This window comes from Narcine bancroftii, chromosome 10 (genome assembly GCF_036971445.1).
Source record: "Narcine bancroftii isolate sNarBan1 chromosome 10, sNarBan1.hap1, whole genome shotgun sequence".
In the NCBI taxonomy this organism is placed as follows: Eukaryota; Metazoa; Chordata; class Chondrichthyes; order Torpediniformes; family Narcinidae; genus Narcine; species Narcine bancroftii.
Genome location: NC_091478.1, coordinates 66,267,357 through 66,290,294, shown reverse-complemented (window position 1 = coordinate 66,290,294; position 22,938 = coordinate 66,267,357). Strand labels below are relative to the sequence as shown.

General features: G+C 41.8%; 1 protein-coding gene across 4 annotated transcripts in view; it reads left to right on the top strand.

Moving 5' to 3' along the window:
- Positions 1-21,690, top strand: part of gnao1a (guanine nucleotide binding protein (G protein), alpha activating activity polypeptide O, a) — a 268,174-nt gene extending 246,484 nt beyond the window's left edge. Inside the window, exons 7-8 of one of the 4 annotated variants that reach the window (XM_069901185.1) lie at positions 12,107-12,260; positions 19,735-21,690. In XM_069901185.1, coding sequence (XP_069757286.1) covers positions 12,107-12,260; positions 19,735-19,922 — 342 coding nt within the window. In that variant the 3' untranslated portion in view covers positions 19,923-21,690. Of the gene's footprint in view, positions 1-861; positions 1,016-1,921; positions 4,463-12,106; positions 12,261-19,734 lie in introns of those variants that run through there. The other 3 variants (XM_069901186.1, XM_069901187.1, XM_069901183.1) reach the window with 3 other exon arrangements.
- Positions 21,691-22,938: the final 1,248 nt, after the last annotated feature.

Sequence of the window (22,938 nt, the reverse complement as noted above, 5' to 3'; positions counted from 1 at the left end):
CTGGTATCCCGCCTTGGGGGAAGGAGGTGACCCTGCAGCTACAGCCTCACGCTACAGCCTCTTTGACACCGTCCCATCACCGGCTGACTGTTGCAAACCAAATGCTAATAATGAGCTATTGAGAGACCAACCCAAATTAGCAGGTATGAAGCTTCTCTTGGCCAAGAATTGAAAGCAGCAGTGTGACCTCTGGCCTGGACTTTGTTGGGAACACCTTCCACCACTCTGTACCCTGCAGAAAGCATGCTAACCTTCACCAAATTATTCATTGACTTTGCCATATTGCTTATCCTACCCTGAAAAAATGAATCAGGGTTTTTTTTGGATCCGATCATTTATATTTTGGCAATGGAGAAGTGTCTTTGCCAGCTGATGTGGTGTATTTCAATCACCTCATGAGAATCTTTGTTCCTTCTCTCAGGCCTAGTGTAACCCACATTAAAGTCATTGCCTATGACAAAGTCTCAGAGGTCAGGACGAGGTTAATCACTGTCTGTTTTCAAGTCTGGATTAATTCAAGGATCTCTCGACATCCTGGGTTAATGTATCCGATTAATGAATGCCACTGCGCTCTGGTTGCAACTTTCTGCATGGATTCTAAGTCTAGCGATTAAAATGACAGTGTCTACAACTGTAGTTTCCCAGTACATGCATGGTGTACGAATTATGCTATTTATAATTAAATGACTGAAAAAAGGAATCGATGCAGTTGTAGCATTGTACGTGTAAAATTTCAAAGTAGCATTGACTCTCTATAATTAAAATGTATTTAATTCATAAATTGTAAAATTATATCTTTGCTAAGATAGAGGTGTTGCAGTTTGCATGTAGCATAACCACAGGTGATTCTTTATTTTGCAGAACCGCATGCATGAGTCATTGAAGTTATTCGACAGTATCTGTAACAACAAATGGTTTACAGACACTTCCATCATCCTCTTTCTCAACAAGAAGGACATTTTCGAAGCGAAAATTAAGAAATCTCCACTAACTATCTGCTTCCCTGAATACGCAGGTAACCAGACCACAGCCAGATCTCTAGGGTTGCAGTTGGGTAGCACAAAACACATTAAAATCACAAGGTAGTTTTTTTTAAGTATTTTGGTCTGAATTTACATTCTTATAATGATGATCCAAAAACATGCTAGGCCTTAATCCTCCATGAAACATTTGCTTTCAAGGCAGGAAATTGGACCAAAATATTGCTGGTGTGTGACCAAGTGTGAGATGTAACAGGCGGGAAAGGTGCTACTGCCTCTCATCTCCAGGAGTCACCATTGGCGTTGATTCTCTGGAGTTTGCACACATTATCCCCCCCCCCCCCCCCTCCATGGCGTGCTCCTGTTTTCTCCCATATTCCGAAAGGGTGTTGATCATTTGGTTAGTTGGCCACTCAACAATGCCCCTGAGTGGTGACAGAACTGACAGAGAAATCTCCTTGGTCACCATCCATGCCATTCCACCTAAAGTTCAAATATACCGCATGCGTGCAAGTGATTTTGTTGAACATATTTCTCACTCAGTTTTTGAAGAAGGAGGGGCAAGTCGTGCTTTAACCATTTGACCTGTGTTTTTAAGCCTATAAATGAAAATCAATAAAGCAACAGGTGCAGAAATAAAAACACAAAAAACTGCAGAGACTCAGCACAGCAAACAGTGTCTGCAGAAGGAACAGAGTTAATGATTCAGGTTGAAGATTGAAACCTCTGATACCGCAGATGCTGCCTGGCTTGCTGAATGTTTCCAGTATTTTCTACTTTTATTTTAAAACTTGCATGTTGATCCCAGCGGCAGAAGTTTAGCACAGAGTCCAGAATAACGAGAACAATTTTCAACATTGCTGATGCTATTTGTTTTACTGTGTCTGTCTCTGTCTCTGTCTCGCTCTTTCTCTCTCTCTCTCTCTTTCTCTCTCTTTCAGGCCCCAGCACGTTTGCTGAAGCTGTTTCTTATATTCAGGCCCAGTACGAGACCAAGAACAAGTCGGTGAACAAGGAGATCTACACGCACGTCACCTGTGCCACTGACACCAATAACATCCAGTTTGTTTTTGATGCAGTAACCGATGTGATTATTGCTAACAATCTGCAAGGGTGTGAACTATGCTAGAACCATTGGGTGCTGTGAGATGGCATTTCTGCAAATAATTCCATCGCTGGTTTTACTTTAGATGGAAAGAGAACAGTCTATTGTGCAGCAGAAACTCATGGAGAGAACAGATTTAGACAGGTTTTATTACCATTTGCCTACACACTCAAGTCAGGGAGACAGATATGTATTCTATAACCTTTTGGGTGCAGTTATACTGCGACTTTTGCCTTGATATTTTAGGGTGCCCTTCAGTGCTTAAGCAGTGGTATAACTCGTGACACCACTGACTGCAGTGCAAAACCAAAGTGGGAGGCCCTGGAATGAAGGCCTCTCATGTTAATTGATGCTTGCTTCAGGTGCCAAGGATTTGCTCATTTATTGACCCATTCATTCATGTGTAACCATTCAAGTTTTCAACAATTGATGCTTGCTTCAGGTGCCAAGGATTTGCTCATTTATTGACCCATTCATTCATGTGTAACCATCCAAGTTTTCAACAATGCATGCATATATGTTAATATACAATATAGAGATCATGTTCCAATACTTCTCTCCACACATTGACACACACAGGCACACACGCACAGACACACACCCACACAGACACACACAAACATTTTTGCTGTGTTTCTCTCTCCTTTACTTTTTCTCTTCCTTTTTTCAGTTTAGCCACAATTATCCTTGCATTCACTTTACCTGAAAGGTTCATCAACTTGTTTATTTTAAAATGGATATTTCAAAACTTGGAAACCAAACTGTCCTGCTCAGTCACATTCCAGCTTGATGGTGAAACTAGTTTGTTGTGCTTTTTATGTGTAATTGTTGAAACTAAAATGCCAATTTAGTCAGGAAGATATTGCTCAAGGAATGTTGAATGATTATTGTAGAGCTCATCGAAAGAATCAAAGACTTGTTGATCCAAACCAAGGCTTTTATTAGCAAAAGACAGAAGCTCTTCACAGGTGGCCGACCAGTCCGGAATGATCCGACCTGGCTAGGGACACAACCCTTTAAGGCCCAGACAATAGGCGTGGCTTAGCTCTCAGCCAATTGCTGTAAACACAGTCTAGATACAGTAACTATATACACTATGTACATTGGTGATAGATCTGTACTATCACAATTATGTAGCCCATGCTGGGATTACAAGGACCCTGGGCTATGACAAAACCATATTGACTTAGATGTGTGTTTATCTGCTCCATGAGGACCCAAGTTTCCAGTTGTTGCTGATCAGAGATAGCTGCTCTGTCCATCTGATTTGTGAAGAACCACATCATCTGCTCCAAGCAGGCCTGTGCTATTGGATCAGAAGGAATCACTGAGGGTTTTAACGTTTGTCTAAACCAGTGGTTCCTGAAGTTTTTTGGACTGCCACCCCCTTGGCTCCCAGGCCACATCCCTAGCACCCCACCCATTGCCCCACCCCACTCCCCACCACACTCACATACAACGAACACACATTTCTTTCTTGGAATTAGGTTGACTGCAAATTTCAAACAACAACTATCTAACACTATAAACAAGCATGTGTATTTCACAAATAAAACTTGTAGTAAACAAATTTATTTAGCAATATGAAAGGGTAAATTTACATTTTACCTGTAACTACAGTGTCTTCACAGTTTTCACTCTCTATTGTCTCCACTTTTTTGTTCACTGAGCTGCGTCACCATCCCAGACAGTCGCCGTCCCAAGCAGTCCCATCCTGAGCGCCCTTGTCCTGGACAGCCACCATCCCAGGCAGTCACCGTCCCAGCCAGTCGCCATCCCAGCCGTCACCGTCTCTGACAGTCATCCAACCCCCTCCTCATCTGACAGTTGGCACATAACGAGTTTGCCGGAAACGTTTGGACTGCCCTTTTTTTCCTCACCACCCCCTTGGATCTTTCCACCACCCCCAGGAGGGTGGCACCACCCACTTTGGGAATGGCTGATCTGAACAAAGCCAGTCAGTACTGGGACCACGTGCAAACGTGTCCATGGGTTTGCCTTCCTTGGGTTTTACACATTTACAGGAGAGGGTCAAAAGGTTGTTGATAATGTTCATATCTTTTATGATTGGTCAGTGATATTTTACTGAACCGTGTTTCAACAACGTTGATGGGAATTATCATTGTCAATTGAGTCCATTCTATCTACAGCATCTCATAGAAAAAGATCTGTGGAGGAATGTACAGCGTACTTTCTGCAAACTAATCAAAGCGGTCAATCATCAAAATCTTAATGACAATCTTTAAAAGTATTTCACAATTCTAACTGCGTGGATAGTGTGATTTTTTTTCAAGATATATGGGGAGATCCAGTCACGTGATGCCTTTAATTATCTGTCATTTTATATCCTTAAATGTCTATTAAAAGCTGCAAAAGTAATGTAAAGATGACTTAAATCAAAATTATTAAACAAAACTAAAGTAAAATAACTTTATTTCTGCCCCAGTTACCAATGAGCTTGGCTTTTCAAAGGAGACAGTTTTGGGGAGATTTGTTATTACGTGGAGTTTTTCTGCGGTGCGCCTCCCTCACCCCAGGCACAAGACGAGTCTCCACACTTCTGGAATAACTCCAAAACCGTAAATACCATGTTCACATTTTGATTGTAGAGAAGAATCTTTCTACACTATTGGTTGCCTTGGGGAATGGATGTCCAGAGTTGGATTTTTGGAGCATTTTCAGAACAGTTAAGACACAATTTAATTAGCAAGAATTGTTGGAACAGAAGTGATCATCAGTGTTTGTCTTCACTGTTTCACTCAGTTATCCCATTTGAGTGATGCAGATCATTTCAGTAGGTGCTTCTTTGATTACCTAACAAGGTCAGGGCATAGCTCTGACTCTCCAGTAGATAACAATTTGGTCAGTGTGCCTGAATTCAACATTGCTTCCTCAAACTTGTTCCTCCAAGTTCGCAGAAACCCCAGTTGTTCACTCCCTCTGACATATATGTAATCACAACAATATGTGACAGTTTGTAACCAAGAGGAGCAGTGGAGAACAACCCAGCCAGCTCTCCTCCTGACATTCCTGTCCCATCCTAGGGCATTGATGGAGACCTCTTGGCCCATGTATCCATGTTGCCAGAAGATGAGCCAAGGCAGATAAGCCACCCTATCGCGCTTTCCAACTTCTTGACCTCAACTTTGTGCGTTACAACGCTTCAAGTACAGGTGCAAATTCCATTTGGAAACAGTTGATTTCTGGCAACAGGTTCTTGAACCTCCCCTTTACCATCAACCCTCCAGCCTAAAACAAAATTACTTTAACTCTGGCTATTAAGGGAAGCGGACTTCTCTCAACTCCTTCTTAGACCTTCGTGCTTTTATACACCCCAACAAAATCTCCCCTCAGTTTCCTCTGTTCCAATCTTGCTCCCTAACTAAAATTTTCCAGTTTAGGCAAAAACTTCTGTTCATTTATTCCAGTGATTCTCAACCTTTTTCTTTCCACTCACATACCACTTTAAGTATTCCCTATGCCATCGGTGCTCTGTGATTAGTAAGGGATTGCATAAGGTGGTATGTGGGTGGAAAGAAAAAGTTTGAAACCCACTGTTTTAATCGTGCCTAATTGACTCGTTATGTGCATGGTTTCATAACTCGAAAGGAAATGGGCCAATGACAATTTTTCTCAAGCAAAATATTTCAGTAACAATTGGGTCTAGAGCAGTGATTCTCAACCTTTCCTTCCCACCCACATCCCACCTTAAGCAATCCCTTAGCACCGTGATAGGCTCTATCAATAACTCCAAAGCCATGGTGTGAGGAACAATAGGCTTTATTATACTTTAAACTTGTAGCTGGCCTGATGCCAAGTGCTCGACTGAGGACAGGGAGAGGGAGGTTGACCTTTATTCCAGGGTCACAAGGGGAAGAGCTACCAGGGAGCATGTCACCAGTGGGGGATGGGCCAGCTATCCATTGGCAGTCATATATTCGTATCACCACACACCGATAGCCTAGGGATTACTTAAAGTGGTGTGTTAGTAGAAAGAAAAAGGTTGAGAACCACAAATCTATTCAATAATATGGCCACCTGGACCATACACAGTACTGTAAATATTACCCAATTATTCTTTTAGGTGCAGTTCTAGTGCAAGCTCCATATCTTTCCGAATCATCCCATTCATGTCTTGCCACTTAAAGATCCCTCTATATCCTAGACCTACCAGTTATCATGCATTCACTTGGCCTCTCATCCTTCCCAAATGAATTGTCTTATAGGTCACCACATGAACATTTATTTGCTACTTCTCTGCTAATGTAACCAGTCCACTGACAATTTCTGCAGTATTAATTTTTCTCCTTGCCATCAATCACAGGAATATTATTTTCTTGTTCTTTTCTTAGTTAACCTCTTAATCTTTCTACGACATTTCTAAAAGTATACTTAGTTTTCCTTGATTTATTTGCATATATTTTTCAGGCCCTCTCTTGGTTTCCCCAAGTTCTTTTAGGCTTTCAATCATTCTCTATCGTCATTCTTGCAGGATCTCTGTGCTATTAAATATCTGCCGTGCCCTTTTTTTGCCTTTTCTATCTGAGAACTTCTTAATCGTGTCTCTGTACTTGTCTAAATCCTTAATTATATACCTCAAAAAGCAAGGGACCTATTCTCATACCCCAGTGGAAATGGCCATGAAAACTCCCGTCAAACATTAAAATGCTGGAAGGACTCAGCGGGTCCGTAGGAGGTAAAGCTCTCTAATGAACATTGCAGACCTGAGCCCTTCTTCAAGGTATGAGCAAAAAGCCTCCTAGGGATGCTGAGTGGCCAGCTGAGTCCCTCCAGCCTTTTTGTGTTTTTATGACAATCACAGCGGACTTTTGTGTTTCACTCCCATCAAATATTGCTCAGTATTCCCAGCTACAAAGCCAATTTGATATCTAGCCATTTTATTTTGGATCCCACAGAATTTTTCCTTTAGAATTTTTCTTTTCTTTGGCTTGGCTTCGCGGACGAAGATTTATGGAGGGGGTAAAAGTCCACGTCAGCTGCAGGCTCGTTTGTGGCTGACAAGTCCGATGCGGGACAGGCAGACACGGTTGCAGCGGCTGCAGGGGAAAATTGGTTGGTTGGGGTTGGGTGTTGGGTTTTTCCTCCTTTGCCTTTTGTCAGTGAGGTGGGCTCTGCGGTCTTCTTCAAAGGAGGTTGCTGCCCGCCAAACTGTGAGGCGCCAAGATGCACGGTTTGAGGCGATATCAGCCCACTGGCGGTGGTCAATGTGGCAGGCACCAAGAGATTTCTTTAGGCAGTCCTTGTACCTTTTCTTTGGTGCAGCTCTGTCACGGTGGCCAGTGGAGAGCTCGCCATATAACACGATCTTGGGAAGGCGATGGTCCTCCATTCTGGAGACGTGACCCATCCAGCGCAGCTGGATCTTCAGCAGCGTTAACCTGCCATGAAGGGACCTTGTGAATCTTAAATAATAATAAATTTCCCACATTGCTAACAAAGAGTGCTGGGAGCATTCAACAAGATAGGCAGGGTAGAGAGAATGGTCATTTCTGGTCAATAACCCTCCTGTTCACCTTTTTCAAGCAAGTTGCTCAGACAAATGTCCCCTGAAAGCTGACTTGATTAATTTGCATCTGGCAGTTGAAACATTTTGTACAGCTTCACCACGTATCCCTCCAAAGGCTGGACTGACTGAATGTCTCATAATTACTCAGTCGATCCCTTCATTCCTTTTTCATTCAATGGTTCAACATCAGCCATTCTCCAAAACCATGCTCATAGTCAGAAAGATTTGGAAAAAGATGGTCAGAGCATTGGTGTTTCCTCGGTTGTTCCTTGCAACAGCTACAGTTCATTTCGCTGGCATCCTGTCTGCTTGCGGTGAGCACTGAGCTCATGAACATTTGCTCTCTCATTGTTTATCCCATCCAATATTCTGTGCTCCTTCTCGGCCACGACATCAGTTATTGTCCCTTCTTTTATGAAGACAGGTATGAAGTCTTCATTAAGAGCCCTGACTTCCACCTTTTTTGATCAAACAGACATTACACTCTTCTTAATTAACCCCTTCTTCATCTTTTCCATTAATAGGAGTCCTTGAGCATATGTTTTCAGGCCCTTTTTGGTTTTCTTAGAGTGCTTTCCATTTACTATCGTGCACTTTCAACATTCTTTAATACTTTCTGTATTGGGCTCATGCTGTCTAACACGCCCTTTTTTGCCTTTTCCTCTCCTGTACATTCCGCTCCTCCCACAGAGCCCAGGACTTCAAAAGCATGAGCGCATATTTGCTCTGAACTCCTTCTTGAATCCTTTGCATTCCTCTAAAAGTAGTTGATTCCAGTCCTCTTTTGGCAAGTCACATCCCACTGTGTAAAATCAGTCTTTCCCCATTTGGAATCTTTCTCCCAGGTCTTTATTTGATATACTTGTCCATGACCACACAAAGTCTAGCTGGTATTACTGGCTACAAGTATTTTCCATGGCAGGACAGAAAGACCTGATGGGAACTTGATTTATTGTGGAATCCTGGATAATGCTCAGGTTATAACAGTTACTTAATATTTGTATGAAAGGACAGTGTCTATGATTGAAAATAGAAAAGAATGATACATGTTATAGCATTGATAACTACTGATGCATGTTCTACATTTTGAACTAGGTCAGTAGTGCAAATTGCTTAATGGTAATGGTAGTGTTATCAGAATTTGACAACTATTGACCTTTGTGGCATAATATGGGCTAGAAGGAGAATTTGGCAATAGGAGCAGCTCCAGAAGATGGTTTCTATCTTGTTTCTGGAGTATCTGTGTTTTCTTGGGGAAGAAGTTAGAACTTGGCGGGTATCGGAAAGAAAAATGTTTTCATAAGTCTCTCTCATTGGAGGTTTCAGCACAGGAACATGTTTAATAAATCTGTTACAAGCACTGTCCTCTTTCTGAAGATGGGATGTAAGAATACAGGCAACTTTGCTGAATGTTGATTTAATTCTGTGGTGTTGGGCTATTGCTACCTCGTAGTTACTGAGAGAACCTATCCCATTGTCAGCAGTTTGACAGTATTATTATAGAATGAGTGTGCAAGGCCGCACACTGGCTTTGAACCACTCATGCAGCTCTACCATATGCTATTGTGGTTTTGAAAATCATTACGCTCATTTACTAATGATAATTGTCGATTAACTCTATCAGGCGATAGTATTCCTTTCCACAGTTTTAACCACAAACTGGGTGACATCTAGTAATCCTGTGCATTACTAGGGGTGGAGCACTTCAGGTAAGTGAACCTTGAGGACCACGTCCAAAACCTAATTGTAATGAGGTCCTCGCTCTTCTAGCATGTGCCAAGGTTTAGTGCCAATCTCTTGCATATCTCTCTGTGGGACTGGGAACCATAACATGGTTCAAGTGATTGCTTAGGATAATTTAGTACTTTATTCCTAATTACTCATAAATAAAAAGGTATGTGTCTGTTTGTACATTGTTATTTATTTCTGTTGTTAATGTATTTCTTAGTGAAATGTCAATAAAGTACTAGTTATTTGCTAGTTTATGCATTTGTCTCCTTGTGTCTGAACCAGTGATGCAGAATGCATTCTTCACGTTGCACTGATTCGTGATTCTAAGATGAGAGACCCATTTGGACTAGCTCCTTGAATTTTCAGATGATTTCATGTCAAAGCAACAAACACTAATGAACTAATCTTTGTTCTCAAGTAGCTTCTAAACCTCCTGTAGTTTTCACTTTATTTAATATTTATTTGTGTCTATAAATAACTAACCACCATTACTCATTATATGGGATATTTAGACTACTGTCTATAGTTTCCAATATCAGTATTCATTACTTATGAGCAGATTTTAATTATTCTCTCTCTGCGCCATCTTAATGAACTTGACTTTCTCCCTTTTCCTATTTCTTCTCTGACCTTTTGCAGGACAATGTGGCTAAATTCAAATATAATAATTGTCCTCAGCTGTATACCCAGTGTAACTTGAGAGAATAGTTGTGTCTGGTTTTGGATGAATTAGTCTGATATCTAATACTCCAAATGGTGATGAAATTCAGTCAGACGACGAGGTCCACGTATAGGATACAATATGACTACCTTCATGTTGTTTACCTCAATAATTCCATCGAAAAGTTTTGTTGAATGGATGGACTAATTAGTTCAATTGGTTGGCCCATATCCATTCGATGAAAGTGAAAACCATTGCTGGTTCTGTTAGATTGTTACCTACAACCATTTACTGAAAGTTGCAGCTGGAAGGATGCTGCAGAAAGCCATGCAAGTTTGTGAATGCAAAGTCCTCTCCTGTACGCTCTTTGGGATGATCAAACTGGACAGTAGTTAGGAAGAGGGCTTATTAGTGACGGAACATAGAACACTGAAGCACAGTACAGGCCCTTCAGCCCTTGATGTTGTGCTATATATTCCTACCCAAAAAAACTAAACCCTCCCTACCTCTATTTTTCTTCCATCTATGTGTCTGTCTAAGAGTCTGTTAAATGGCCCTAAAGTTTCAGCCTCCACCACCATCCCTGGCAAGGCATTCCATACCCCCACAACTCTCCATGTAAAAAAAACACCCTCGATGTCTCCCCTAAACTTTCCTCCCTTTACTTTGTAGAAATGTCCCCTGGTGTTTCCTATTCCTATCCTGGGAAAAATGTTTTGGCTGTCCACCATAACTATGCCTCTCAGAATCTTGTAGACCTCCATTGTCTCCTCTCATCCTTCTTCGTTCCAAAGAGAAAAGTTTTAGCTCTGCTAACCTTGCCTCATAAGGCTTATTTCCAATCCAGACAACATCCTGGTAAATCTCTTTTGTACCCTTTCCAAACCTTCCACATCCTTCCTATAATGAGGAGACCAGAACTGAACACAATAAGTGGGATCTCACCAGAGATCTGTAGGGTTGCAACATGACCTCTCAACTCTTGAACTCAATCCCTCAGTTAATGAAGCTCAGCATCCCATAGGCCTGAGTATATGGTCCAGCACAAATCTTGTATCTATACATTGGAGTGCTTGACAGAAAATCTTGGAGCTCTCTATGTGCCACAATGCCCCAGTCTGAGTTCTATCACTCCAAGGCCATTGTGCCTGAGGCAGATTGCATAATAGAAGGAAGTGGATTGTATACCTTAGCCTTAAATCTGCCCTGGCCAACTAATCTCTTGACAGACCTATCAGTTCAGGTGTGCTGGGTAGTGAGTGAAATGCCATTAAAGCAAAATAAAATCCAGCAATCTTGTCAAAAGGGCAAGTGCAATCTTATTTCACTGCGCATTGTCAATGAAAATAAAAATAAATCCAGATGCTGGAAAATCAATAGAAACAGAAAATGGTAGAAACACTCTGCAGGACAGACAGCATCTGTAGAAAGAGAAACATGGTTAATATTTCAGGGCCAAGATATTTCAACAGAACTAGGAAAGAAAGAAAACAAGTTGGTCTTTGTTTGTAGGGAAGGTTTGGAAGGAATGGGTAGAACAAGAGGAACATCTGTATTGTCGATATGTGGGAAACAAAATTGCAGTGATTGTGCTTTTAGGTGTTCAACACCTATAGAGGCTGATGTGATTCCCATTCTCCATATCCCTTAACCAGTCTGTCCTATGATGTTTTAACCTGGTGAATTTTCTAACTTAAATTTCTAAGCGTGGTCATGGAAGCAATGAAGCAAGTGAATGTATGATTCTAGATAAGGATTTGAATTGGGCGAAGTTCATGTGTTTTTACATTGAGCAATGAAAAAAGGCTGAAGGTTTTAGACTGTGTGTGTGTGTGTGTGTGTGTGTGTGTGTGTGTGTGTGTGTGTGTGTGTGTGTGTGTGTGTGTGTGTGTGTGTGTGTGTGTGTGTGTGAGTGTGTACGCACAAAAAAAACATCTCTCTCTCTAAATATTCAATGACCTGAGCTGGTTTGGATGCTTACCTGTATCTAAAATCTATTTGGCTCATATTTATTAACCACACTTATTCATATGGTTTCCCCTTTCTGATGCTAACGAATCCTCCTTTCTCTCTTTCTCTTCTCTCCCTTTCCCTTGCTGCAGAACCGCATGCACGAGTCTCTTATGCTGTTTGATTCCATCTGTAATAATAAGTTCTTCATCGACACCTCCATTATTCTTTTCCTCAACAAGAAAGATTTGTTCGGTGAGAAGATCAAGAAGTCACCTCTCACAATCTGTTTCCCTGAGTACACAGGTAGGAGTTTTACTGAATTACACCTTCCCTTCTTTAGCCTCTCCCGCAGTGTTTGGCTCACTGTGTGCACGTGTGTGCACTCATTCTGCTCCTGTCTAGTGAGCAACATACACTACTTTCAAAGGTACTAACCCTTTTCCATGTTGTGTCTGAAGGGTCTCAGGTCTGCCAACTGCAGTTGTGTGTGTGCGTAAACAGTGAAACTTCCGTGGCTGTAAAGTGCAGCAAGGCAGGCTGGGTGGATTTGAGAGTGTGGGTGGGATGGAAGGAGAGTTTTGGTTGCACGTTGGCTCAGGGAAAAGGTTTTGCAGATCTGAGGGATCCAATCATATTTTTAAAGAGGCAATTTTGGCTTTGCCTTGAAGTGTAAGATGGATGACAAGCAACCAGCGTCAGATTTTTGTCTCACTAACCAGCAGGAAGAAAAGACAAGGAAAGTGTAAAACTCACTACCAATAGGTCAACAATCATTTTATACTTTCAAGAAGTTTCAGAACTTACCCATTGAAAATCACTTTTTGAAATATTTTAAAGATGCCAATGGAACGAAAGCTGTGGAGGATTCATGGACCTTCACACACATGTTTAGTTAAGAATCCCGGTGGAAACCAATGAAATTATATGAGGAATGAAGAAATGTGTAAATTGTTGACAAGGTATGCAAGATTCAAATGAGCAAGATTCAGACAGGAATAGAAGTGGTGTAACTTGTGAACTGCTACTGAGTTCTCTTTAATGTACAAGATGACAGGCTCAGATAAATGGATTAAAATCTCAACTTTCACTGGTTATGCAAGAAGAGTTTGCTAAAGGAAATTTGTGGGAGTTTTTGAGAAATTACAAATGTGTTATCTGGAAGGAAATGGAAATTCTCCTCGTTAAGGAGGGATTGATCAGTTTATAATGTCCTGAAGAGACTGAAGGCAGAGATTTTTGATCTACAAGGAAATCGAGAGTCAGTGGAACAGCAGAAAAGTGGAGTCCAGGCGAAGTTACCTCAGCACAATCTATTTGAATAACAACAGGCTCAAGATGCTGCTTGGCCTATTCCTGATCCTGTTTCCTGCGCTCTTATATTTCTTTATATTTAGAATTCCTGGATTTTTTTTTAAATCACAGAGCGCAGTTGAGGCATAACCATTACATTTTCGAAGGATAAATTTAATTAAAGGGCATCACAGTTGGTGTCGCAGTTAAAGCAGCACCTTTACAGCGCCAGCGATCGGAACCAGGATTCGAATCCAAAGCTGTCTGTAAGGAGTTTGTACATTCTCCCCGTGTCAGCATGGGTTTTCACCGGGGCTGTAGGTTAATTGAGTGCAAATTGGACAGCACAGACTTGTGGGATGAAATGGCAAGTTCCCGTGCTGTATGTCTAAAAAAATTTTAATTTAAATATTGGAATCACAGAAGGATATAGGAGTATGGAAGAGTGCAAGACCTTCATATTGTTTACGTTGCATTATTGCTGGCTCCTTGCAAGAACAATGTGCTGACTGCAAGCTTTGTACTTTCAGAGGATTTCTGGCAAGTACCTCTGTGCTTGTGTTTATCTGGGTGACTATGTCTGCATCGTATATGGTGGTTTAGCTCAGTGAAAGTATGTGGGAGGGAGAAGTAGGGAGGTGTGGTCACCACTTGATGATCACATCAGCTGCTGATGTTCACTGGGAAAGACAGTGGCCTTCTTCCCTCTGTTGCTTTTCTCCTATAGCTCCATCTCCCTTTTCCCTCTGTCTCCTTTCGCAGAACCAAAATCAATGATTATCTTTCCTCTTCTGTTGGTCTGACTCCTTCCCTCCTGGCCAGCCTTCAGACTCTTTATTCTTGCTCAGGCCTGAAATGTTGGTAGCGTATCTTTACCTCCTTATGGACGCTGTGAGACCGACTGAGTTCCTCCAGCATTTCTCTGTGTGTTTTTACGACAGCCTTTGAGATCCAGCTTTTTTGGCTCAACTTGCCTTATATTTTTTTCACAGATCTCTGTGATTTGTGTGATGTGTAAAATAGATGACGGCAAGATGGCCACAGGTGCCAGCTGGAACTCCCTGTTGCCAGCAAATGTAATTCCCCTCTCCATTCCCACACAGACGGCTGTCCTTTGCCTCATCCATTGCCAAGGTGAGGCCAAATAGAAATCTGAAGAACAACATGACACATTCTGCCCTGGTATCTTAGAAAACAATGGAATGAACATTAAATTTTCCATTTACTGGTAACCTCCATCCTGATCTGTTCCCATTTTCCTGGCTGTCCTCTTCCCCCTTACCAGTCACCCCACTCCCCTTCTCCCATGTTCATGTGCTCAGTGTTCTATGACCCCCCCTTGGCCCTTCCACCCATAACTATCCCCCCCATTCCTTTATGCTTCCTATCACCCCTTCAGGCCTTTGTCCCAAAAAATATCTCGACACAAAATGCCGATTGTCCATTTCTCTCCCTGGATGCTCCTGACCTTTTAGTTTGCACAAGATTTCAGTCTCTGCAGCTTTTATGTGTTTCTGATGGCGGGGTTGGGGGATGGGGGGGGGGCAGCCTGATTTGCATTCTCCTGCCTTTTGTTTTCATTGAAAACAAAGGATTTTGAGCTGCAAACACGATGACCAGTTTTACATCAGCACCCAAAATCAAGCAACAAGCCTTTTGTGCAGTGGTGACCAATATTACCTTATATTGCAAGCTCATTGAGACCCAGCTTTGAACTCATGGTGTTCTCATGTCAGGTAGGAAGGATTATGCTAAGAGATGCGATTAATGCAAAGGCATGTGTTTACTTTTCTGGTAATGTTTCTGGTTTAGATACTGCTCCCTTATAATCTCTATAAGGATTCATGTTTGGGAATAAACTGGCACAGTTTAAATCCTATAGTATTATGTGTATTTAGAATTGGTTCTGAGGTTTAAAATAATGTTGGAAATATAATTTACCAGCAAAGTTCAGTACCTTCAAATGTAAATTTTTAATTCATCTTCATATAACTGAAGCTTGGGAACATAAGTTTAGTAGGATGAGATTTTTTAAAATGTTAGACATGCAGCACGGTAACAGGCCCTTTCGTCCCACAAGTCCATGCCGCCCAATTAACCTACCCCCCCCCCCCCGGTACATTTTGAACGGCAGGAGGAAACCCGAGCCCCCGGGGGAAACCCACGCAGACATGGGGAGAACATACAAACTCCTTACAGACAGCGCTGTACAGGCATTGCACTGTACAGGCGTTGCACTAACCGCTATACCAACTGTGCCGCCCCAGCAGGGGAATGAACTGAACTGAAAAATAAATTGGAGCTTCGCTGTTAACTGTTGGTTTGGACAACAAGTCAGAACATTCCCCACAATACCTTCCTCTCCATTAGTGAAAAGGAGCATGTGTGACTGCATGCTACAAAATATTCTGGGGATCTGAGGTAATTCCAGGGCATTCAGATAATAAACAGTTCTGCCAAAAAGATTATTAGAAATTCACAACTTAGATTTTTTTCCTCAGTTGGAATTGCCACAATTTCCATTAGAAGTCCTGCAGTTGGCATTTGAAAACCCCCTGTAGTTTGAAGGACTAATTCCAATAACCTTGGTATGGCTAGTGTCCTCTAACATTGGAGTCATCACCGACTAGCATATTCTCATTCTTTGTTCAATCTGATTACTCTTTTTGCCAATTACTGTTCATATATGGGATTTGAGAATTGCTGATCAGGCCCGTCTTTATTCCTTAACCCTAAAAACTCTTGGGAAGAACATGATCAGTTGGGTCCTTGTATTACTGAGGTATGATGGTGCTTCCACAGTGCTGGTAGGTAAGGAATGGGAGAAAACTGACCTTCCATGCATAAAGACACAGGAGTTTTCTTCCAGGTCAGGAGGTGGGGAAACCCTGAAATGTTTGGCTGGCCTTTACTTACAAGTTGGTGGAAGCTGTGAGTTTACAACATGCTGGGCCGCACAATGACACAGCACTAGAGACACAGGCTGAATCCTGACCGCGGATCCTATCTATGTGGAGTTTGCAAGTTCTCTCTCTGATTGGGTTTTCTTGAGTATCCTTCCACTTACCACGGTCGTGCTGGTTGGTTGGTAATTGGCCACTGTTAACTGCCCTGAATGAAGGTGGGTGGCAGGAATATCATTGAAAGTTGGTGAGGGTCCGAAAGCGGAAATAGGATCAATGAAGATGGCTCTATAATGGTTGGTGTGGACATGGTTGCACAAGGGGCCTGTTTTCATGGTGAATTATTCTGTCTTGGAAACTTGCTATAATGCATTTTTAGATAGTTCACACTGTAGTCAAAATGTGCAGGTTGTGGATGTTATCAATGGTGAATGGAGTTTCAGTCAAGTCAGCTGCTCTGTCCAGTTATATTTGTTTATTTCCAAACACAATCCCTGGCATCAGTGGGAAAATTGAAATGGTCAACATTTCTGACTGAAACCCATCACAAAGATCTTGATGTATCTTGGTCAGAATCGTTGCCAGGTCACTGGAGCTGGAAGGCAGCAGGCATCACCTGCTGCACCACTCTGCCACCCCCGTAAGTTCATTGTGATCTGGTCAATGATGACCTCCAGCGTGTTGATAATGAGAGACTCAATGAAAATAATACCATAGATTGTGAAGGACAGGCAGTTACGCTTTGTCTTCTCAGGGTTGATCATCACCCACATTAACGTGGCTCCCCTTCAGGTGGAGTTTCCCAGTTCTATGACTTCTACAGTGCAATGGCAAAGGCAGCTCAAACTATTTGGGCTACAGGAAGTAATCACAGCAGAGTATCCTAATTTCCTGTTACAAAGGTTTTACTTGTTTGATCAACATTTTCCATAATCTCTTCAATTATAATGCAATCAAGTCAAAAAGTAACATACATGCTGTCCTCAAGTTTTCCAGTGGCACCAGGTTCATCATGCTCTGTAATGTTCGAGGTTTCATGCATGGCTGAATTCAAATCTAGAAGAACTGCTGGAAGTGGAGAGATGCCAGTAGCAGAAAACAGCAAATGAAGCTGAAGTGAGATAAGATTTTGAGGGATACATTCTCTATCCTTGCTGATCTCGGTCCCCATTTGCTGAATTTAGGTTCTTGATATTAAAAATTGGAGCAGTTATCCACTGACAACTAAACAGCGCTGCATAAAGAAAAATGTGATCTAGGGATGTGACAGACATTTAATGTTGTCAGGCTCCTGGAGTGGAAGAAGCATCCAGGCAACTGATCACCATTCAACCAAGCAAAAGAAGAAGAACAACGCTGTCTGCTTGGCCTGTGGTCCAGTTGCACCGTTAAATAAGCATGGAGTAACATCCGTTTACAGTTGTTACTAACAAAGCCCTTTGGTCAACAAACTTAAACATCACGTGTAAATTTACCATAATTTATGACAATGGACGGGTCTTTGGAAACTTGACACAGGTGTTTCTGTCTATAAATGACACCCTGTTGAAGGACTGTTTGAGCTTATCAGGCAAGGTATGTGCAAGCACGCCAGACATTTAGGGTATCAATCTGAGTTGGAGTGTGCGTCCTAAATGATTTAAAATTTCCCAGATACCCATTCCATTTATTTTCCACCACACCTTATTCCCCAGTTCAACCAGGGTTGGGGTTGTCTGTAGGAGAATACCTAAAGACATTGATTAATTTAGCTTCACAATTTGAGCATGTTCCAAAGATACTAATATACAACATTGCATTTGGTACCCCGCAGGCTTCCACAGATGGTAACACAATGATGATCAGAAAATCTGTCTATTCTTGAAAAACAAAAATAAGTAGCTAAAATTGAACAGAAAATGCTGGAAACATGCAGAAAATCAGGCAGCATCTGTGGAGAGAGAAACAGAATCAGGCCGTATCTGTGGAGAGAAAAAGAGAATTAATGTTTCAGGTTACAGTCCCGATACCAGTTTTTAATTTCTTTATTATATTGGTTGAGGTATAAATATTGGCCACGATACAATTTTCATGATTACACAATGGGATATTTCACCTCTGTCTGAAAAAGCAGAAGGAGAAATGCTCCTTGATGATTGATGCAAAAGACAGCACCTCTATAAAAGCCTGTCATTTTGTCAGTTCTGCTCTACTGAGTGTCAGCCTCTTGCAGCAGGAGTGAATCTATATGGACTCCTGCTTTTAAGGGAAGTGTACCTCTCATGGCCACAGAGAAGAATTGTCTGTGTTGATTATGGCAATATGGATTAACTGAGTCTTTGGTATCAGGATTGTCTATGCAGGTGTGTGTGTGTGTGTGTGTGTGTGTGTGTGTGTGTGTGTGTGTGTGTGTGTGTGTGTGTGTGTGTGTGTGTGTGTGTGTGTGTGTGTGTGTCAGGATTGCCTATGCAGTTGTGTGATTGTTCGATGGTTTCAGTTATACACACAATTCCACCATGGGATGAAATTGTTAAATGGTTGTCTACTTCTTTTCATTGGTTGTTGCTGTTCTGCAGTGAGCATTGCTAGAGCACTCTCATTCTGTCTGGGATCTGTCCTATTAATAAAGCCCTATTGTTGCACAACTCATTGAGAATTCAGTCTTCATGCAAATCCCTTATTAGATGCAAGCTGGGCTCCTCCCAAGTTCAAATGCATCACAGGTGTGGTATCACAAACCAGTGGCTGACAAATCCTGAACTCACCGCCCATGAAAGAGATCGAAGAGCTCTTGAGATTGTCACATAATTTTCTGTCTCACCACCTGAAATGGCACTGCAGTGATAGTTCAGCTGATCAAATATGATTGTGTATTTATATTGGAGTGAATGTTGGTCCCACCTTCAGTCGATCAGTGAGCGGTGGAGCGACCAATCCACCCATGGTTCTAACAGGGCTACTCATTGAAGGTTCACTTAGATGTTCATCTCTGTTGGGCCTACACAGGTAAGGACACCAAATTTCCATCCCCAGAAAATATTAGCGAACCAAGAGGATTTTTTTTCTAACAACCTAATGCTTTCATTGTCACCATTACATCAGATTTATTCATTTAACTGAAATTAGAATTAAAATTGAATTTGTCTTTTGACCATTAATCCAGTAACATAACCACCGTTAGTGACCACTTTAGTCAACTGTTAGCCAACAGTTTGTCAGATCAACCACACTCAGGTGTTGTGAGCTAAATCATTCTGACCTAGGATTTATCACTCTTTGCAAGCTGCTCCCTGACATTGGGTATCACTGAGAGATGTAAATTAAATGTTACCTTGGCAGAAGGTGGGAAGTCAGTCTAAGAAATGCAGGCCAACTATCGCCAAAGCAGACAGGATGCTGGAGGGAGGCACTGTAGCACTACGATAAAAGTTGGCGGGAAACGTGATTGTTCTGATCAGACTACGCCGTTCAGTCATTGCACTGCAGGAAAGGACAATAAGAGAACTCGTCCGTGTCCTGTCAACAGTTTTGTGTGGAAAGTCAGGAAACGTGCAATTCGCTTGTGCTGAAACCTGCTTTTTCTTCCATTCCACCCTTGCCTTTAGGCTCCAATACTTATGAGGATGGTGCAGCTTATGTTCAAGCACAATTTGAGAGCAAGAACCGCTCTCCCAATAAGGAGATCTACTGCCACTTGACCTGCGCTACAGATACAGGCAACATCCAGGTGGTCTTTGATGCCGTCACCGACATCATCATTGCCAACAATCTCCGAGGCTGCGGCTTATACTGACTTTACTGTCTAGAGGCAAATTTGGTGATGATTATTGAATGCAAGTTGGTAAATAAAGGCATAACGTATATAATTCTTTTTAGTTGTTATCATAAGCTGCCAACAGAACTAGACTCCAGAAACCCGCAGCCTTATCACAAACTTGTATACAGTTAACACCTTACATCACTTTAAGAGAAATTTTACAAAAACTCTTTAAAAAAAATCCACACCCCCCACCACCTCCCACCAACACTGGAAGATGAGTCCTTTTAATGGTACTGTGTTTGCCTGTTTTTAACACTTGACTGTGCTCTGGAACCTGTGTGCACTTCACCTTCCAAGCAAATGGCCGAGTTTCCAGTGTTTAGTTCCGTGGCAGCTCTTTGACTAATATGTTAGGAAACCTGAGGACGCACAGGACAGCACCATATCAGCTGCATTGAGCCTCCCTCTTCACAAGGTGGAATGGAACGGCCCTGAGTTAAGCACAGCAACAGTCTTGGAGCTTTCCACTCCGACCGAGGGAGGAGAGGGGCTTCCGTTTACTAAGAGCTTGAAGGTCTACTCTTGCCAGAGAAGTTTTTATTTTGTCTGGGTTTTTTTGACTGTCCTTACCAGTGCCAACCTGTCCCTCCATCCCTGTCCTTGCTCCTCCCCTTGGTGAGCTAGTGAAAATGGCTCAGGCAACATGATGACCTGATAAACGTTTCTCCTCCATATCCTCAGAGTGTGCATGAAGAATCTTTTGCGTGTTTTGTGTGACGGGAAGGTTCCCCCCACCCCATCGCCAGACTTTTTTTTCTGCAGACTGTATAATGGACTATCCTGGTGCCCTTATGTACAGATAGCATGATCTTTGGCCTTTGTGAGACACAGCCTTCCTACACGGTCAATTCAACCTTCTGGAAACTGAATGGTGGTTGTGTGTTTCAGTAGAATGCTGTAGATCTGGTTTTAGCCCAGTCTTTAAAAGTAGAAGCTAAAATAATAAATTATTGAAAAAGTTCATTTCCTGTGCTTTGTAGCTTCAAAAGGTCATTCCCCTCCCCCTCCCGCCACCCCACCTTTATTTTTAAATTCAATACATATTGCTGAGAGGTTGTGAACAAGACTTGGATTAGTTAACCCAAATTAATGTTTTGGATTATTCCGGTTCAGCGCAGCTTTGATTACTCTTTAGCCACGTTCTGCATTTGCAACATCTTGACTAGGCCTGGAGTCCCTCAGCACGCACTATGGACCCGGACTGTCTCTTAAGACAGTGCAACTGTACAAATAACAAAGAAACTCTGTTTAGGCTTCTTAGTTCTAATTGTATTGGGATTCAAAAATATTCACCCTCCAGGTTTGTATAGAAAAGCACAGCTCTCACTGGCAAAGTAGGTGCAGTAAAATGTCCCCGTTTTACAATATTTGCTATGATACTGTGTAATATATAAGTTAGGCTTTCTTTTTTTCTCAGTGAACTTCTGTGCTGCTATTTCTTTTCAGTGAATGGTGTTTTCTCCTGTGGGATGTTAGTGACGCCAACACCTCGAATGTAGTGTTTACATTAAAGCCACAGTTTTCATGACCAATATTGTTTGTCATTTCCTAGTTTGATTGAAACAAGGTTGCACCCCACTGTCTCACTCTGAATAACGCGTGACCCTTAAACGCTGACAGTGAACCAGCTTATAGGAAAACGGTGGCCGTCCATGGTGGAGGTGTTTCTACTTTATTTATTGATTCGTTTCTTGCTGGTGACTGTTCAACGTGGCCAGTCTCTTTTACAGATGATGGAATATTCGTGTGTAGCTCTTAAATAAAGAGGAAATTTGTCAGTAACATCCAGTCTCCAAACCTCTGGTTTTCAAAATTACACTGCTCCTTCTGTTTGTGCGTTTCTTTATGCTCTAGGGTTCATTTGTGCAGTTTTTGGTTTTGTGGGTTTTGAGTGGGAGCTGCCCTTTCCTGCGGCCATTACCTTTCCCATTGAGTTGGGCTGCTTATGGTTCAGTCCCCTTTGAGACGTTTGCTCTTGATTAGTGACAATAACCAATGCAGAGAAACCAGTCAGTTTCATTTGAGATTTAAGCACACCAAAAAAACTTTTTTGTTTATTTGTTTTGCCTGACGGATTGGAAGTCTGCTTTCTTTTGGATTATTGTCAGATTCTCGGGGAGAAATTAGATTTTCAGTCATTTTTTTTAATCCACTTTAACATTTAGTCTCATTCTTATATCAAAACACATCCACATTTAAGCACTCAGTGAGCAGATCAATTATAATCAGAGCATATTTGGAACCCAGCAATTCTTCTATACAGCAGTCAGTTTTCTGGGTCCAAATGTTGGAGCAAGACCTTCAGTAATTTTAAGGAAGTCTTACTAATATTGAAAAACACTTAAATTGGTAAAATGTTTGAGGCCTCAAATATGTGTCATATTTGGTCAAATGCAGCTGAAACAATTATTAAATTGGAATGAAATTATTTGTCACTGTTGTTAGCTCAATTAAGCCAATGCCCAGTAATGTCAGATAGTGGGAGAGCAGGAGATGGGTTCGCGTCCTGGATATGGAGGAATAGCATCTGTGCGATCATATGTGTTCATTTGGCAGATTTGATGTTATTACTAAGTACTTTATGGTAATTTCATTCCAGAGTGACTCCATAAACTGCATTGGGAAAATTCCGTGGGAGTTTTTGATGCTTTGGTATAAAACTAACCTAAATGTAAACTTGCCAGTTGAAACCAACTGCTTTCAAAGGTTTCCAGGACACGGATTCAGTCTCCTGATCACTAAAACATGGACAAGTTATGAGCTAAACCCTCTCCGGCAATGGATGAAAACAAGCCAAGGAAAAGGTGGCAGAGTGGCGGAGCTAGTAGAGCCACTACCTCACAGCCCTGGAGACCAGGGTGGAGTTCGCAGATTCTCCATGTGACTGTGTGGGGTTCTTCCAGATGCTCTAGCTTCTTCTCACAACCCTGGAGCATAAGGCTAATTGGCCACAATAAACTGGTAGAATTTGAAGAGAATAAAAATGAGA